Genomic DNA, 16,623 nt, shown 5'->3' with positions numbered 1-16,623 from the left:
TGTACCTCATATCTACCCCGCCTCATATGGTTGCTGTGAAGAATGACTTAACAGAGCCAATGCACTGAGTGCATAGCAGGAGCTAATTGTTAGTTCATTCATGTATTTTACTGTATCTTCAACATATCCGTACATGCCGCAACTTGTCCATATTTGCCTTAGCCCAGCCCTTCTCAAATGGGGGAGATCTACCCTCTGCCATCATTGGGCAATGAATGGCTGGAGACACTTCTGTTAGTCAAGGCCAAGGGGGTGCTACTGGCATCTAGCAGGTAGAAACCCTGGATGCTGCTTAAGGTCCTACAATGCCCAGGACAGCCTCCTACCACGCAGAATTATCCATCCCCGAGGTCAACAGTGCTGAGGCTGAGAAACCTGCCTTAGCCTCTTAACATTACAGGCAGGGACCAGGTTCAAATTCTGCTCTGCCGCTAGTGAGCTGGGTGACACTGGGGAAGTGATTTCACACTCCCGTGCCTCAGTTTCCCCATCTTTAGATTGTGTATAGTAACAGCATCCACTTCTGAGTGTTGTGAGGATTGAGTTGATACATGTGCAGTGCTTGGAACAGGGTCTGACATAAAGGCTGCTGTCATATTAGCATTATGACAGATGTGTCCTTAGCTTGTGGCCAGCAAATTGTATGTCCTTAACATATTAGTTAGGCAGGTTGCTGACATGTCATCCAAGTGTCATTAACATGGCCTTGACATATGTGGCATAATGCGGGCATGTCACCCACCACTGTGGTCCAGGGGTGAGATCCAGCCTGATGCGGCTGCTTGCAAGTGTTCCCTCCAGGCCAGACTGGCTGGGACAGGAACATATAGGGGTGTCCATGACCTGGAACCTGCTAATACAGTCACCCCATGGCAACCATGGGTGGATGGGGAGGGTGAGATTCAGGATCTCTGCTCCCCCAGGATCTTATGAGGGACTGGAGGTGACGGAAGTAGGTGCCAGATTCTCAGCAGAAATAATGCCATTCTCTGAGTCCTCCCCTGTGCCAGGCACTACACTGAGCACATCAGAAGCCTTTCTTCTTCTTCCTTTTTTTTTATGCTTACAGCACCTGGTATTCATTCCTAGGTGGTCTCCCATCCAAGTACTAAGCAGGCCTGACCCTGCTTAGCTTCCAAGATCAGACCATTTTTCTTCTGATCCTCACAACACCCTCACAAGGCAGGCACTTATCATTAGCCTGTTTTACAGATGTGGCAAACGAAGCTCAGAGAGAAGAAGGGACTTGCCTAGAGTTATGGACTGTTAGTGTCTGGAGTTAAAGTTACGGTGGTGCTCCTTAAACTACCACGTGTGGCAGTCCTGCCTCAAGGCTGGAGAGAGACACAGAGATGGACTTAGAGACATAGATAGCCTCAGACAGACACAAAGAGACAAGGAGACTCAGCCAAAGCCTCAATGAACAGTGGGGGGTGGGGAGAAGTGGGGAAAGGTTGGTCTCTGTCTGGCTAAGGCCACCCCCACCAAAGAATAACCCAAGCCGCCCCCCTAGGTGGAAACAATGACACAATCAGCTCCCAATACCAAGGCCCTGACATCACGAGGGGGGGGTTGGCTGAGGTGGGGGCACCCCGCCCCTTGGCAGGCTCCTGTGACCAATGGGACAGCCTTGGAAAAGGCCCGGGCCGCCTCCAGAGCTTCAAAAACGTGTGAGGAGGGAAGAGGGTGCAGACGGAATCTCAGCTGCTGCCGCGGTCCTCGGTCCTCAGAGCCACCGTGACCACTGCTACCACTGGCCAGCATGTCCTCTGCTCATTTCAATAGAGGCCCTGCCTATGGGTTGTCAGCGGAGGTCAAGAACAAGGTAGGGCTGGAGGGCCTCCCCTGGTCTGGCCCACACTGCGCTGCCAGGCCAAAGGCCCCACTCTTTGGGTTCCCTGGACCCCCTCCTGCTTATCCCATGTGACCTGAGAGGGAAGAGGGACAAGTATGCTATAGGGGCTGCCTTCTTCCCCCTCCTGAGCATCCCAGAACCCTCAGCTATTGTTGGTGGTGGAGTGGGGGGCACACAAGCAGCCACAGGTAAACAGAGGGGGTCTTCCATTGCAAAGACCCCACTTGATCAGGATCCCTTGTTAACCCTTTGTTTGCGTGGGGGTCTGGGGGAGAACCTGTTGACCTTCCCCATTACCCCAGCCTGACAAAGAAGTTGGGGAGCACTTGAGAACTGGGGTTCCTGAGAGGTAAGGCCCAGAAAATGCAGGAGATGGTGATGGGAGAAGGAGGCAGCTGAGGAGGGCAGAGAGTGGGCATTAGAGACAGGGCAGCGGTTTCCTAATTTTGGAATTAGGAAGACACTGAGACACCACCTCCATGCTGAGTGGGTAAACTGAGGTTCAGAGAGGAGAGGCAAGTAGCTAGGGTCCTGCAAAAGGGAAGCGCAGAGCTGGGACCCTTCACTCACCTCCTCTACATCAGAATGCAGTCAGCTTCTCCAAGGCACACACTCGATGTCCCCAACCCACTGGAATGCTCCCATGAGGCCTGCAGGGGAGGAGTCCCAGCCCCATTTGACAGAAGGGAACACTAAGTCGCAGGGTGGCTTTTGCCAGGGTCCCGCAGCTAGGAAGTAGGGAGCTGGGATTGGCAACCGGGGTCGGGGATCCTAGTAGCTGGAGGAGGGGGCAGGTTGGGGGGCGGGTGCTCGGGCTGGAGACACGTCCCAGCACTGCCCCCACCCCCCCCCCAGCGCCGGCCCCCAGAGCCCAGCGGAGCCGCCGCGCCATATATAGGCGGCCTCGGGGAGCCCGGCCCGTGGGGCCTCGCTATATAAGGGCCGGTTTGCTTTATAAAGTCGTGCTCGTGGGGAGGGGGAGTGGTGGGAGGGGGGGACGGCAGGGCTGGGGCCAGGTGAGGGGGCTGCCCCCTCCCACCTCCACCTCCCCCTCCCACTCCCACAGGAGAAGGGACAGCCGGGTCTTCCAGCGTCTGGGAGCCTGTCTGGGCTGGGGGCGGAGGTTTCTGGAGAAACGGAGATTTTGGGAACCTGAGACGGGAGAGAGACAGATGGGGGAGGGCAAACCACGAACGAGATAAAACTGAGACAGGGATGGAGGGGCAGAGGGGGAGACAGACGAGCCCCACTCCCACCAGAGGCAAGGAACCTGGTGTCTGAGCCCGAGGGTGACCCACAGGTAGACCAGCCATGAGCCCCATCCACCCTCAGCCAGAATCTCAGAGATGGAGATGGGAAGACAGACATAGCTGGGGTTGCGGGGAGAGAGACAGATAGACACAGCACACAGGGCCAAGAGTAAGACGAAGACAAGCCTGGACCCCCAGCTAGAGAGAAGCCCCAGAGATGAGGACCTGGAATCTGAGAGCCTGAGATGCAAGACCGAACAGTGCCCTTCCAGGCAGCACTCAGAAGCATCTTCCTTGCCTGCGGTGCCCAGTCTTCCTGTAGAGGGATGGAGGGAGGCAGGGCCAGGGGAAGCAAGCCCCAAGTTTGGCTTGGAGGGGGAAACAGGAGGCTAGGTACCACCTCTCCTCCCCCCAGCTCAGGATATTCCCCTCTCCACCCACCCTTGTCCAAATTCTCTGGTGCCAAACCTCAGAATGCCCGGAATGGCCCCCTGGGCAGGTGCCACCTCAGTCCTGGCCCTCAGCCTCCCCTCCCCCGCACCATGGCTGCTGTGGCAGAATTGCCTTAGTTGGGAAGGGACTAGGAAGGAGATCAGGCTTAGGGAGCAAAGCCTCCGCAGCTACCCCCATCCTCACCATCATCTCCATGCTCCCCCACCGCTCCCCACCAGCTGGCCCAGAAGTATGACCTCCAGCGGGAACAGGAGCTTCGAGAGTGGATCGAGGGCGTGACAGGTCGTCGCATAGGCAACAACTTCATGGACGGTCTCAAAGACGGCATCATTCTTTGCGAGTGAGTGCAGCACTGGTGGCCCAGACCCTGATAGGGCTGCCACCCAACCTGGCCGGGTACTCATCTCTCCCCACCAACTCATCAACTGACCATGAGCTGGGCTGGGCGCTTTACATCTCAGACCTTGAAACAGTCCTCTGAGGTGGCAAATAACCACTGTGCCCATTGAACAGGAAAGAAAACAGGCTCAGTTAGGTAAAACGCATGACCCAAAGTCCCACGCTGTTCCAACAGATATGACTCCAGGTTCTGGCCGCTTAACCACCATGCATATAAGACACATAGGCCCATTTATGACCTCCAGTGTCCCAATAAAGAGCGGTCACAGATAAAAGACAACAGGCAACAACAGCTGCCCATTGCTGGCGTGATGACATGAGAGATGTACTATGTAATCTGAGTAGGCCCTTTCTACTCTTCTCAGAACTTAAATCGCTGAGGAAAATGCAAATCCTCACAGCTCCCAAGCCCCGATTCCAGATACAACTGAAACCCTAATGCTGGGTGGGCCCTGAGCCCAGCGGGGGTCCTGTCTGCCCCTCTGAGTCTGACCCAGGGCAGGGTGACTGTGAGGGCCAGAATGTGCCCTTGGGAAAGGTTCCTAAAGGTGCAGCCTTACCATGCCCTAGGTACCCCGAAAGGGGAGTGGGGAGGGTATCTTGTTCTACCATATCCACTGGGAATGAGGAATACGGGACAGCCTGGTGTCTCACCTCAGACAGGGCTGCTTGGCCTGAAGGGTACAGAGGCACTCACGCCCTCAGTCCATTTATGGGGCTCCTGCCATGTGCCAAGTCTAGGCCCTGGGGATAGTGGACGGGAAACAGCCTTGGAGCTCACACGGAGCTTTGGAGCTTTAGTCGTAGTGGGGGAGACGGATGGAATAATCGAAGAAATATCACACACCTGCCTGTGGTGGGAAGTGCTGTGGAGAAGAGTCGGCGGGGAATGGTGGGAGCTGGGTGCGGTGAAGTGTTGCTGCTTTGGACAGTGGCCTGGGAGCTCTTTCTGAAGCCATAACATTTGCACAGAACCTTGGTTGACGTGAAGGAGGGAGCTGGGTGGGCATCTGAGGGAAGAGCGGGCTAGGCAGAAGGGACAGCCAGTGCAAAGGCCCTGAGGTGGGAATGTGCCTTGCATGTTCCGGGAACAGTGAGGAGTGGCTGGCACAGAGTGATTCGGGGAGTGGAGGGAGTAAGCTGGGGACCAGGTGACATGGGGCCTTTTAATGATGCTATGGAGTTAGGAAACTCTGGGAACATTTTGAAGTGGGGAGTAACTGGTATTGTTTTGAAAAGGCCATTCTAGCTGTGAGATGCAGAAAGGTCTGCAGGGGATGAAGCGGAAGCTAGGAGCCCACGGGGTGGCATTGCAAGAGTCCAAGAGACAGAGATGCTGGGGCTCGTAGCAGGGTGGTGGGAAGCTGTGGCCTCCTGGATGTCTCCAGAAGGCAGAGCAAGAGGCCTTGCTGAGGGATAGGATGTGGGGGTGAGAGAAGGCAGAGGAGAGTCCAGGGCAAGTCTGAGGGCTGTGCCTGCGCCTCTGGAAGAGTGGGTTTCCTAAGGTGAGAGGAAGGAGAGTCTGTCCTTCTCCCCCGACTCCTTGTAGGTTCATCAACAAGCTCCAGCCAGGCTCTGTGAAGAAGGTCAATGAGTCGACCCAAAATTGGCACCAGGTGAGCCCAGACTCTTTTTAACTCTTTCAATCCCTGGCTACAGTCCCCCAAGCCCCCCACCCCCGCCCCACTACTCACCACTGCCTGCTCCCCTCCAGCTGGAGAACATAGGCAACTTCATCAAGGCCATCACCAAGTATGGGGTGAAGCCCCACGACATCTTCGAGGCCAATGACCTGTTTGAGAACACCAACCACACCCAGGTGCAGTCTACCCTCCTGGCCCTGGCCAGCATGGTGAGTGTGGGTCAAGGGCGGGCATGGGGGGCAGGGGGACTGCTGGTGGACTTGGCTGGGATTTGAGTGGGGCCACTCGGATCCCAGAGCCCAGGGTGGATGGGAGAGGGAGAGCAGGTGCTGGGAGGGAACAGTGCAGCCCAGAGGCTCACGTCAGTCCCTGCCCCCCTCACCCTCCCCCAGGCCAAGACAAAAGGAAACAAGGTGAATGTGGGGGTGAAGTACGCAGAGAAGCAGGAGCGGAAATTTGAGCCAGAGAAGCTACGAGAAGGGCGGAACATCATTGGGCTGCAGGTACTGCCCCTTCCTCACCAGGTCTTGCTGCTGCTGAGCCAAGGCAGGTCAAGGAGACCAGGAAGGTACCCCGGGCCCTGAAGGCTTTGGGAGACAGCATATTTGGCCTTAACTAAATTATATGCTAGGCACTGTGCTCTAACTCCGTACCCTAACTCAGTCCTGCAACAGCTCTACAGGGTGGGTACTGTCAACATCGTATCCTTCACACAGATGAGGAAACAGGACTGGAGAAGCTAGCTCACTGGTCAGAATCACGCAGGGGATGAGTGGCCAGGCTGGGACCCTGGAAGTTGGGGCCCCAGTGCTCGGAGCCACTCTCTTGGCTTCAGTTGCCAGTCTGTAGCCTGAGAGTGGAAACGGTGCCTTGTTAGAGGGCTGTGAGTGTCCACTGACATTGCTATATCTTGGGGTCCGTGGCGAGGCTCTATAACCCTCGATGTGACTCTCCTTCCGGCTTCCTAGATGGGCACCAACAAATTTGCCAGCCAGCAGGGCATGACAGCCTATGGTACCCGGCGCCACCTCTATGACCCCAAGCTGGGCACGGACCAGCCCCTGGACCAGGCAACCATCAGCCTGCAGATGGGTACCAACAAGGGAGCCAGCCAGGTGTGTGGGGAGCCATGGGGTGGGCTGGCGGGCCCTTGCCCCTTGCCATGCCCATGGCCTGACCACACTGCCTTCTGCAGGCTGGCATGACTGCGCCTGGGACTAAACGGCAGATCTTCGAGCCGGGGCTGGGCATGGAGCACTGTGACACGCTCAACGTCAGCCTGCAGATGGGCAGCAACAAGGGGGCCTCGCAGCGGGGCATGACGGTGTACGGGCTGCCACGCCAGGTCTATGATCCTAAGTATTGCCTGACGCCCGAGTACCCGGAGCTGGGCGAGCCTGCCCACAACCACCACCCACACAATTACTACAACTCTGCCTAGGGCCCTGGGCCTCTGCCTTTTCCCCCAGGGAGGCTGGCTGCTGCTCTCAGCAGGGCCCAGCCCGGCTCGCTGACCCCCGCCGCTGCATGGCGCCTTCCAGCCCCCTGGCACCTGCCTACAGGGTTAGCATTCTGGGCGGGGGAGGAGCAAACTGGGGGCCTGTGGGGGGAAGGGAGCCCTCCTCCCTGGAGCACTGCAGGGTCCAACATCAAGCCGGGTGTTCCCAACAGCACTCAAAGGATGCACTGAGCAAAGCTACCCCGGCTGTCCCCCCACTCCTTCACAAGTGGGTCTCCCCAAGACAAAAAGCCCCCCGAGCAAAGCCCCCAGAGCCCAGATTCGATCCTCCCTCATCCCATCCCCGCAGTGGGAGCCAACTGCATGCCCAGAGACGCAGCGGACACACGCGATTTGGTTTGCAGCAACTGGCATACGTGGATGTGATGGCGGCGTTTGTAACGCGAGCACTTTCTTTTTCTATTTCACTGGAGCACAATAAATGGCTGTAAAATCACCTGAGGACTCAGGCTGCTCTGTCCCGGAGCCCGCATGGCTTTTGCACATGCACAGACGGCCTTGCTCAGATATGCTCCATCTCCCGCACACACATCTGCACAAGCACACACACACACACCCTAAAATACACACAGAGTTCACAGCCACTCAGCTGGACCGAGGATAGGCACACACTCACACACAAAATCCACACACACACCCCACTTGGTGAGTATGGTGTGCACATGCTCTCTGCAGCCTTAGGCACACAGATACTCACACACATGCAGCACACATTCCCACATAAAGATACATAACACATCCTCACACATGTACACAACACACGCACATGCTCAGTACCTATGTACCTTCCAGGGGGCCTGTGGGTTGCAGTAAGAAAGAGCCCAAGTGCTGGGATAGGCTAGATGGGACCAGATGACCCTGGGCAAGTAACTTCTCTTCTCTCTGCGTTTTCCATCTGGAAAGTGGGTACAGTGAGAACGGGACCATGAGGAAACTTAAATAATGGCTCCAAATGGGATGACATGTGGCACTAACCAAAGAGAATGAATAATAAACAGGGTCCTGGAGGTCCCTGTGGGCAGAGGGAACCCTTTAGTCCTGGAGTGGAGTTTGGTGGGGGAGGGGACAGGGCAGTGGGGTAGGATGGGCATTTCGGGGGCCCAGGGCGATGGTCCTTTACCGATTGGCACAGAGTGGCTGAGTCTGCAAGGCATAGCTGCCTCGTGTGCCCACTTACTCTGCTTTCCCCTTAGGGCTCATCCAGAGTCTCGCCTGCCATTCCAAGACCCTAGTGATCTGTGGACAGGGCCCCAAATCTCCCTACGTTTAAGAGGGGACCCTGTTCTTCCATGATATGGGCCCCAGCCATCCCTCTTACAAGCCACTAAACTGTCAAGGTTCCAAGGAGAGGATGCAGCCATGCAGGGGTCACAGAGCAGCCTTCTCCCCTTCCCTCCCCAGGGAAGGGGACGAGGCTGGAACATGGGGACCTGCAGAGACAGACACCAGAAGACCCACACAGTGCTATGCACAGACACACATAGCCCCTGGGGCCTCGTAAACTGGATTCCAGGCGCTCTTGGCCAGGCTACTGTGAGTCCTGCTCTCCCAGGCTGTGCTGAGGATCCATGCTGGCCCCAGGCCCTGCCTCCTAGAAAAACAGCACCATATTAGCACTTGGCCTGTGAGACTGGGGTGGGCGGGCCCTGAAAGCCAGAGGAATGAGCCCCCTTCCCCTGGACATCGGAGGCAACCTCCCCCAACTCAGGCCCATCCACCACTGCCCATGTCTGCTGGCTCCTGTCTGGGCCAGAGTACCCTACCTGGGACCTTGGGAGGAGGAGGTGGAGCACCAGGAAGGGGCACGTCAGGGCAGATGGACCTGCAGGGGCACGTGCTAGACCCAGAGGCTGGCCCGGTGGTCAGGGCTTTCAGCAAGCTCAGTCTCTTCCTCGGCTGCTCATATCCTTTGCTACCTGTGTCCCAGTCGCTCAAACTGTGCCAAGCACCACGGTCGGCACCTCCATCTCAGCATGGCCCCAGGAAGAAAGTTCTGTCATCTTCCCACTGTACCAATGATAAATCCAAAGCACAGGTCCACAGCTGCCCAGCCTCACAAGGCCCAGTGGGGAAGATGCGTCTGCCCCACATCTCCATACCCATGAGACCATCTGAGGCCACCAGGCAGTGCCCAGGTGCTCACCCTCAGCCACGTTCAGAGGAGTGTTTTTTCCAACATTATCAAGCTTTCTTTTTTTGACACCATCTACCTGGAGATAGTATCAGATCCCACAGCATAAAGGGTTGGTCTTACAAGATGGCCCCTCCCTCACTTCAGCTGCCACTTGCAAGTCCAGGTTGTCATCTGTGCTTCTGACCAACTGGCAATAGATCAGGTTTTCTCACGACCCCTTCCTTGGGTTTGATTTACAAGAGTGGATCACAGAACTCAGAAACATTTTATTAGATCAGTGGTTTATTATAAAAGAAACAGCCAGATGGAAAGATGTCGGGCAAGGCATGGCAAGGAGTACGGGGCTTCTATGCCCCCTCTGAGCCATCACTCCCAGCACCTCCTCGTGCTTATCAACCCAGAAGCTCATCAAATCTTGTTGACGTTTATAAGAGAGCTTAATCTGGAGCTGCCCCCTTGCATTCCCAGAGGTCGGTGGGTATGGCTTTGAGTTCCCACTCAGTACTTGCTTGGTCTTTCTGGTGACTAGCCCCATCCTGGGTGATGGCTTAGGAAATTCCAAGGGTTTTAGGAACTCTGTGCCAGGAACCAGGGACAAAGACCAATATTTATTGCAGCACACACCTGCCTCTGGTACCACCTTCAGCCTTTGAGACTCCTCACCACACCTGCACAAAGGCCCCTTTTGTAGACTCTTACTCTTCTTCAGAGCTCCTAGCGCCCCCAGTCCCCAGGAAGCCATGAGCTGTTCCCTCAGCCTGGACCCTGGGCTGGGAAGCCAGGTCTCCCAGGTTCAAGGCCCAGCTATGCTGCCTTCTGGCTGTGGGACCTCCATCTCTGGCCGGTTTGCTCCTCTCTGAGCACCTGCCTCACAGGGCAGCTGTTGGGATGTGGTGGTAAGGCAGGTAAGCCTGAGAGCAGTGTCTGGCACAGGGTGGCCCTTGAGTGTTACCTCCTCCAAGCCAGGAAGCCTTCCCTGACCTCTCCCCCCAAGGATTTGTCATCCTGTTTCTCATTGGGACTAAACGTATGCCCAGATGTCTATGGCATCATCGGTGTCCCTTGCACCCAGCACTGTCCTGGTTTCACCCTGAATGCTTGTCGAGTGGACAAACGTTGGACAGTTTTAGCCCACAAGGTCAGTCACTCCCTCCCCCTTCATTGAGTCCTTGGGGCTGACCGGAAATCAGAGAGCAGGAAGTTTGCATTGGCTGCTTTATTTAAGGGCTACTGACCAACAGTTGTCCTGGCCCCAGCCCCTCCCTCCTCTATAAAACCAAGTAAACGTGAACAGGGCCACCCTGCCAGGGCCCAGCCACAAGCCTTGGATCCTGGGCTTTGCATTCCAGGCCATAGGTCTTGGAAGGCAGGGAACGAGGGTAGGCAATCCAGTTCAGACCGGCAAGGTGGTGGGTGGGTGGGTGAGGAGTCTGGAGAGTACCGAGGCTATCTCTGTGGGGCTTGCCCTCACTCAGGATGTCAGGATCTGGCCCCTGGATGAACCAGGGCCCCAGAGCCAGAGGGGTCAGGGGCCAGAGGAGGGAGCAAGTCAAAGGCTTTCAGAGCCAAGGGAGGCAGCTCAGGTCCCCAGGGCCCAGCAACCCCTCAACTTCACCCCCGGCCCATAAGCATACCCCCACAGCCACACTTGCAGTCACACATTCACACCCACACCTGCTCCACACATGCACACATGCAAAGAGGGCTTCAAGGGCCCTGGACCCACACCCTTGACCCCAGGAATGTCTCTGGATTGGTACCCAGCGGACAAATCCACAGCAGCAGGGATGCCAAGGGGGTGGGCCCTCTGTGTTGCTACTGATTGGCTGCCTCGCAGGCGTCTATCCAATCACTATACACGTCCACTGGTTCTGACAGATCTGAGCAGCTGAGGTCAAGGGCAACCGCAGGCATCAGACCCTTTCCTGTATACACCTCATGGTGGTGTCAGCTAGACCCCTGCCCTGTGCACTATGGGTGGCCACAAAGCAGGGCCAGAGGTGCATGGGCTGGACTCTAGCCCCTTACCCTTGGGCAGCCCACCCTGGGCAGAGCAGTTCTGACCACCCCACCCCTATCTCTACCCCGTGAACAAAAGCCAGTTTCCCAAGGATACATGTGATGGGTGTCTGGAATTCCTCTAGGCACACAGTACAAGAGATGACTCCAGTGTTACGGGCACGGTCCCTGGAACAGCAGATGGAGGGACTGGTGAGTGAAGAGGCCTGTGTCTACGAGGGAGCCACTTTCTGACTGATGGAGGGGAAGGGAAGCCCCGCGAGGAGGGATTCTGCCCCCCACCCCCAACTCACATTTTCACGTCACAAGATTTCTCATGGTTGCAGAAGGGGCAAGTGAACTGGGTCTCTAGGGTGCCTGTCATCTTCTTTTTCGGGGGTGGCTTCCGTTTTGACTTTCTGCGCCCCATGTCTGTGGGAGGGTGAACCTGTGGGGAGATGGGTGCAGAAGTCAGTGAGTTATGGGACCCACGAGGCCCTCCAGATGCTCTAGGAAGCAGGCTGGGAAGATGACCCACAGTGATGGGAGGATTTCCATGATGGCATCCTCTGGGCACAGTGGACAATCCCAGTGCACTCTGGGTGGAAGGGGTAGGAGCAGGCTCTGGGTTCTAATCCTGGCCTTCAACTTACTGCATCACTCTGAGTAGGTCACTTAATCTCTCTGTGCCTCTCCTTATCTATAGAAATGAGATTGCTACCTCAGAGGGGCTGACATGACAAATTACAAATGCCTGCATAGTGTCTGACCCATCCGCTGCAGCACCTTCACAGGAAGCCACTGTTCTGGTGAGGATAACATAAGGGACTCTGGGGCAGGCCAGTTGCCCAGAGCTGGGCAGAGCCTAAGTGCTTGGGAGCCAGTGATTTTAAGAGCGGTTGCTCCCTTGTCAAAGGACATGCAAGTGCCACCCAGAAGGAATGACACTCAATGGATCTGACAGAGCCTGTGGATGGGCCCCCTGGGCAGCCTCTCCGAAGATCAGGGGCTGCTGGGCAAAGAAGCAGGGACAAGCATTTCAAGCAGAGAAATGCCACATGCAAGGCTGAGGGGCAGGTATCTGAGGGCCTGGCCGGCATTTGGGGACCATGCAGGTTGGGGAGAGAGGCAGGCTGAAAAGGGAGCAGGCATGAGGTTTTCAAATGTTTTGATGGATCCTGGATGCTGTGGGGAGAGCAACAACAAAATCATTTTGTGTTCTTAAGGGACTAAAGAGCATGAGCCAAAAGTCTGGATGAGGATGACGTCAGAACCAGGACAGGGCTATCTGGGGTAGATAGACAGCAGTGGGTGAGATCAAAGAGACAAATCCAAGGCCTGAGTGAGCATGGTGAGAGAAGGAAGAGCTGAGAATGACCCCCAGGGTTGTAGTGGGGGACAAAGTTAGTAAGCAGGGGGAGAGAAGGTGACATCTCTGACGTCTAACACATAGGAAGAACAGGGTATTGGGGAAAATGATGGAGTCAGGTGCCAGAAGGATGTCTAGGGACTGATGTCTCAGAGGCAGCAGCTACCACTGAGCACATCTTTACGCCAGGCGCTGGGCTCTGTGTTCACCATCCTTGAACCTTCCAAGAAGCCCCTCTCCCTCCTGCCCTGTATCACACTGTCTTCTCTCCCACTCTCTCTCTCCACTGCTGCTTCTAGCATCATTTCTGTGACAGGGGAGGTCAGCAGCCTGCCAGAAGGAAGACCAGAGTTTCATTCACATTTAGCGATCACTTTCTAAGTAACATCCTCCTTCTCCACTGAGGGTGCTTCCAAGTCACTGAGTAAACAGAAGCACTGGGCAGAGAACATTCACAAGCCCCCCGGGGCCGCCCATGCAGCCCTCCCTCCTCTGTCCTGGAAGAATGCCTGTGCTCTCCACAGAAACAATTTGTTACCTTGTACTCTGGATCTCAATATCACTTTTCTCTCTTTACTGGATAATTAACAAACACAGTTGTTACTACCGCTCCCACTGTTAAAAACAAAACACCTCATTCTCTGCAGGCTTTTCTAGTAGAGCTGTCTGCATTTGCCCTCTGTGTTCCCTCCCAATCTCCCTCCACCATCCACCCCATGCCGCCCGCCCCAAAGGCAGTCCCCACTCCTCAGGACACTGGGCACACTGGTTCTCTCCTCCTGCCTTTCTCATGGGGCTCTCAGGACCCTGCACTCTCACACCCTTGCCCACCGGCAGCTCCTTTCACTCTGTGCTGCTGCTTCCCCCACACTTCCAGCCTCAACTTCTCTAATGATGAGTCCACCAGCTCAATCTTTGGGCCCCTCCCCTCTGTCTGCACTACGTCCATGGAGATCTCACCCAGCCTCAGGGCTTCAAATGCCTCCTCTACACTGATGCCACTGGACTCTCTAGCCTTGATGTCTCTTCTAAACCATAGACTCCTCCGTCTACCTGCTTTGGCCACACCTCCACCTGTTGCTAACAAACATTTAATGTAACCCGTCCAAAACCCAGCTCCTGACACCTCAACTTGCTCTCACAGTCTTCCCCATCTCAGCAGATAGCAAATCCATCCAAAAAATCCTGGACTCAATCTCAATTCCTTTCTCTCTCGTCCCTTACCTGATCCTGATCCTGCTGCTCTACCTCTAAAACACACTCAGACTCTGACCACTTCTCACTACTTCTAGGGCCAGTGCTGTGGTCTGAGTCCGGAGTTCTGGTCATCTCTGGCCTGGATGATCACAACAGCCTCCTCATTGGTTTCCCCGCATCTCCAACCCTGACTAACATGCTCCAAATGTAAATTCCATGAGGGCAGGGGTTTTTGCATTTTCTTTGTATCCTCAGAGCCTGCTCATGGCACAGAGATGACACTTAACAAATATTTACTAAGTGAATGAATGAAGAAACCAATGTCAGGCCCTATGACTAAACCATAGCAATGCTGCAATCAAGGCAGGCGAGGTATCTGCTCTTGTGAAACTTACATTCTAGCGAATACAGACAGACCCTTAACAAGTGAGGCAATAACCAAAATCATTCCAAATATCGGTAAGTCCTATGAGGTTAATACCAGGGCTAGGTGAACACTTCCAGAATGGGGCTATTTCAGATAGGGTGGATTGGGAAGGACCCTTTGGGTAAGTCATTTAAGCTGAGGTCTGAATGATGAAAGAAGGCACCATGCAAGGCAGTCTGGAGGGAACAGCAACTGCAAAGGCTCTGAGGCAGAAAAAGAAGCCTGGTACAGCTGAAGCTCAGGGAACAGTGGGGAGATGGGTATGAGATGCGACAGAAGGGGAAGCAGCTAGACCTTGCAGGCTTTTAGTAAGCTGTAAAGTCAGATCCGTAGCCCATGCTCTCACCTGCCAGGGCACTGTTTCGTTGTTTTTTTAACCAAAGCCTGACCCTGGGTACCACTTACAACAGAATCACCTGGGGGTGCTCAAAAAACGCTCATTTCTGAACCCTATTCCAGATCTCTCCCCACTGGAATGTCAGTTCTGGAGAGGCAGGGCATGATTTGGCCACTCCTAAAGCCCCAGCATCCATAGTGCCTGCTTTGCATTAAGCGCTCAATAACTACTTCTTGAATGAACGAATGTCTCCTGAATCAGAAACTACAGATAGCTCCCAGAACCTCATTTTACCCGTGACTTCAGCACCTCCATTTCTACCCCAGAAAAGGGGGCTGGCCTGCATGTAAAGCTCCAGGGGCTCCGGCCTTTCTTTCGGTGGTAACGTAAGCCCAAGCGCGCCCAGGTGGGGATGGAAGACGGGTCGGTCCCCCCGATCTTGCCGTGACTCAAGCGGCGGGGGGTGGGAGGACCCTCCAATCTCACCAAGGTTTCGGCGTCGCCTCCCGCCCTTAGGAACCAGACCTCCGAGCAGCTGCGCTTAGCGGGCTGGGGCCCGGGGGAATCTAGCTTCCCGACGGGCCACCCCCATGCCCGGAGCCTTCAGCGACTCCTACAGTACCCCGTGAGCGCCCCCGAATCGAAGATCACCCAGTCGGGCCCGGTTGCAACGCCCACCCGCGCGAACCTGCACTCGCCTTCCCTCGTTGAGACAGCCTCGTTCACCCAGGAGACAGGGACTGCCTGCTCTCGGCGGAAGCGGAACCCCTTCTCCTCCCCTCATGTCCCACCCACCCGCGGCCGGGACCGCCCCGTGAACAGGCCCCGCCTCCTCTAGCGTCTTTGTGCGCATGCGTACTCTCATTTCGGGGGCCCGGCGGGAGTTGCGCAGTGCGCCTGCGCGAGGGCTCGATTGCGTATGACTGTCACCGCGCAGGAGAGCACTGCTTCTGGTCAGTTCCTAGGAGTGGCAGTTCCTGCGTTTCGGGGGCTGTGGGCCGAGCCATCCCAGCGCGGAAAAGGCAGCCTTGCCCTCGGTCGCTACATCTTCCTTGGGGATGTCTTATTTATCTTTCCGCATTCAAGCCCCAGACCCTTAAGCCCACCTAGGTCTCCCCAACGTGGGACATTCCAATATTCCGGTGCTAAGGGATACTGCAAATACTCGTATGGCTGAAGCAGGATGAGGAGAAGCTTGTAAGACGCTCTCCCAAACTTTTAACTAGAACCTGCGAATTTTATTACAATTCAGGTTCTGATTCATTAGGTCGGGAAGGGGGCCTGGAAGTCCGCCTTTCCAACTAGCTTCACAGTGACTTACATGCTGCTGGTCTGGGGACCACACTGAGATTATAATAGAGGTTGGATAGGCAGGCAGGGGCTGGGGCGGGAGGGTGGGTGGGAAGCAGAGAGAGGAACGAGGTTCCACAATTCCCCACAATTTGGTGAAGAGGCGACATAAACATTATGGATCAATTACCACTATTCAGTGCGCGGGGTGGGGGGGGGGGCGGGGGCGGGGAGGAGAGGGAAAGTGTGGCTCTCTGAGAGCATATGGTAGTGGAGAGGGTTGCCAAACTAGTCTGAGAGGTTAGGGAGGGCTGCTGCCCAAGTTGGAATCCAAAGCCTTAGTAGGAGTTACGTAGATAGAAGTAGCACCCCTAAAATTTATGATGGAGTAGAGGAGAGAGGAGAGTCAAGGATGAGTCCTGTGGAGCCCTGGGTTCTGCCTCATGCAGATGAGGAAGGCTCAGGGGAGATGATTTGGAGAAGTCAAGGACTGTGTTTTGGATAAGTTTGAGACAAGCAAGCAGAGGTATGGAATAGGCCATTGGAAATGGAGTCTGGAGCTCAGGAGAAAGATCCAGATTTGATTTTGAGAGTCATTCGTATATGGGGATTATTGGAGGCCTTGGGGTCAGAGGAGGCCACCTGGTTTCAGGGGTACGGGGCAAAATATAGCAAAAGAAGAAAGCTGAGAAGGAGACAGGGGTTTCCCAACTTTAGAAGTTAGGAGGAGAAGCCAGCAAGAGACTGGGCAG

The 16,623-nt window shown here is 55.4% G+C and overlaps 2 protein-coding genes across 5 annotated transcripts; one reads left to right on the top strand and one right to left on the bottom strand.

Annotated features, from left to right (window-relative positions):
• Positions 1-1,606: 1,606 nt before the first annotated feature.
• CNN1 (calponin 1) lies at positions 1,607-7,555 on the top strand. Its single transcript, XM_039873117.1, has 7 exons — positions 1,607-1,825; positions 3,777-3,898; positions 5,507-5,573; positions 5,672-5,809; positions 5,993-6,103; positions 6,569-6,715; positions 6,796-7,555. The coding sequence occupies exons 1-7, from the start codon at positions 1,763-1,765 to the stop codon at positions 7,039-7,041; spliced, it is 894 nt and encodes a 297-aa protein (XP_039729051.1). The 5' UTR covers positions 1,607-1,762; the 3' UTR covers positions 7,042-7,555.
• A 1,944-nt stretch (positions 7,556-9,499) lies between these two features.
• On the bottom strand, positions 9,500-15,368 carry ELOF1 (elongation factor 1). 4 transcript variants are annotated; one of them, XM_039873119.1, is made up of 4 exons: positions 15,270-15,366; positions 11,566-11,699; positions 11,370-11,440; positions 9,500-9,789 (listed from the first exon to the last, which is right to left on the bottom strand). In XM_039873119.1, coding segments are annotated over exons 1-4 (303 nt in total). In that variant the 5' UTR covers position 15,366; the 3' UTR covers positions 9,500-9,787. The 4 variants fall into 4 exon arrangements, with proteins under 4 accessions (XP_039729053.1, XP_039729055.1, XP_039729052.1 ...); XM_039873121.1 differs by lacking the exon at positions 9,500-9,789 and adding an exon at positions 10,455-11,133 and having other exon boundaries at positions 15,280-15,368; XM_039873118.1 differs by lacking the exon at positions 9,500-9,789 and adding an exon at positions 10,455-11,133.
• Positions 15,369-16,623: the final 1,255 nt, after the last annotated feature.

Source organism: Pteropus medius, unplaced genomic scaffold (genome assembly GCF_902729225.1).
Source record: "Pteropus medius unplaced genomic scaffold, Ma_sr-lr_union100, whole genome shotgun sequence".
NCBI classification, from domain to species: domain Eukaryota; kingdom Metazoa; phylum Chordata; class Mammalia; order Chiroptera; family Pteropodidae; genus Pteropus; species Pteropus medius.
Note: the sequence above shows the minus strand (reverse complement) of the source record. Positions and strands in the feature narration are given on the sequence as shown.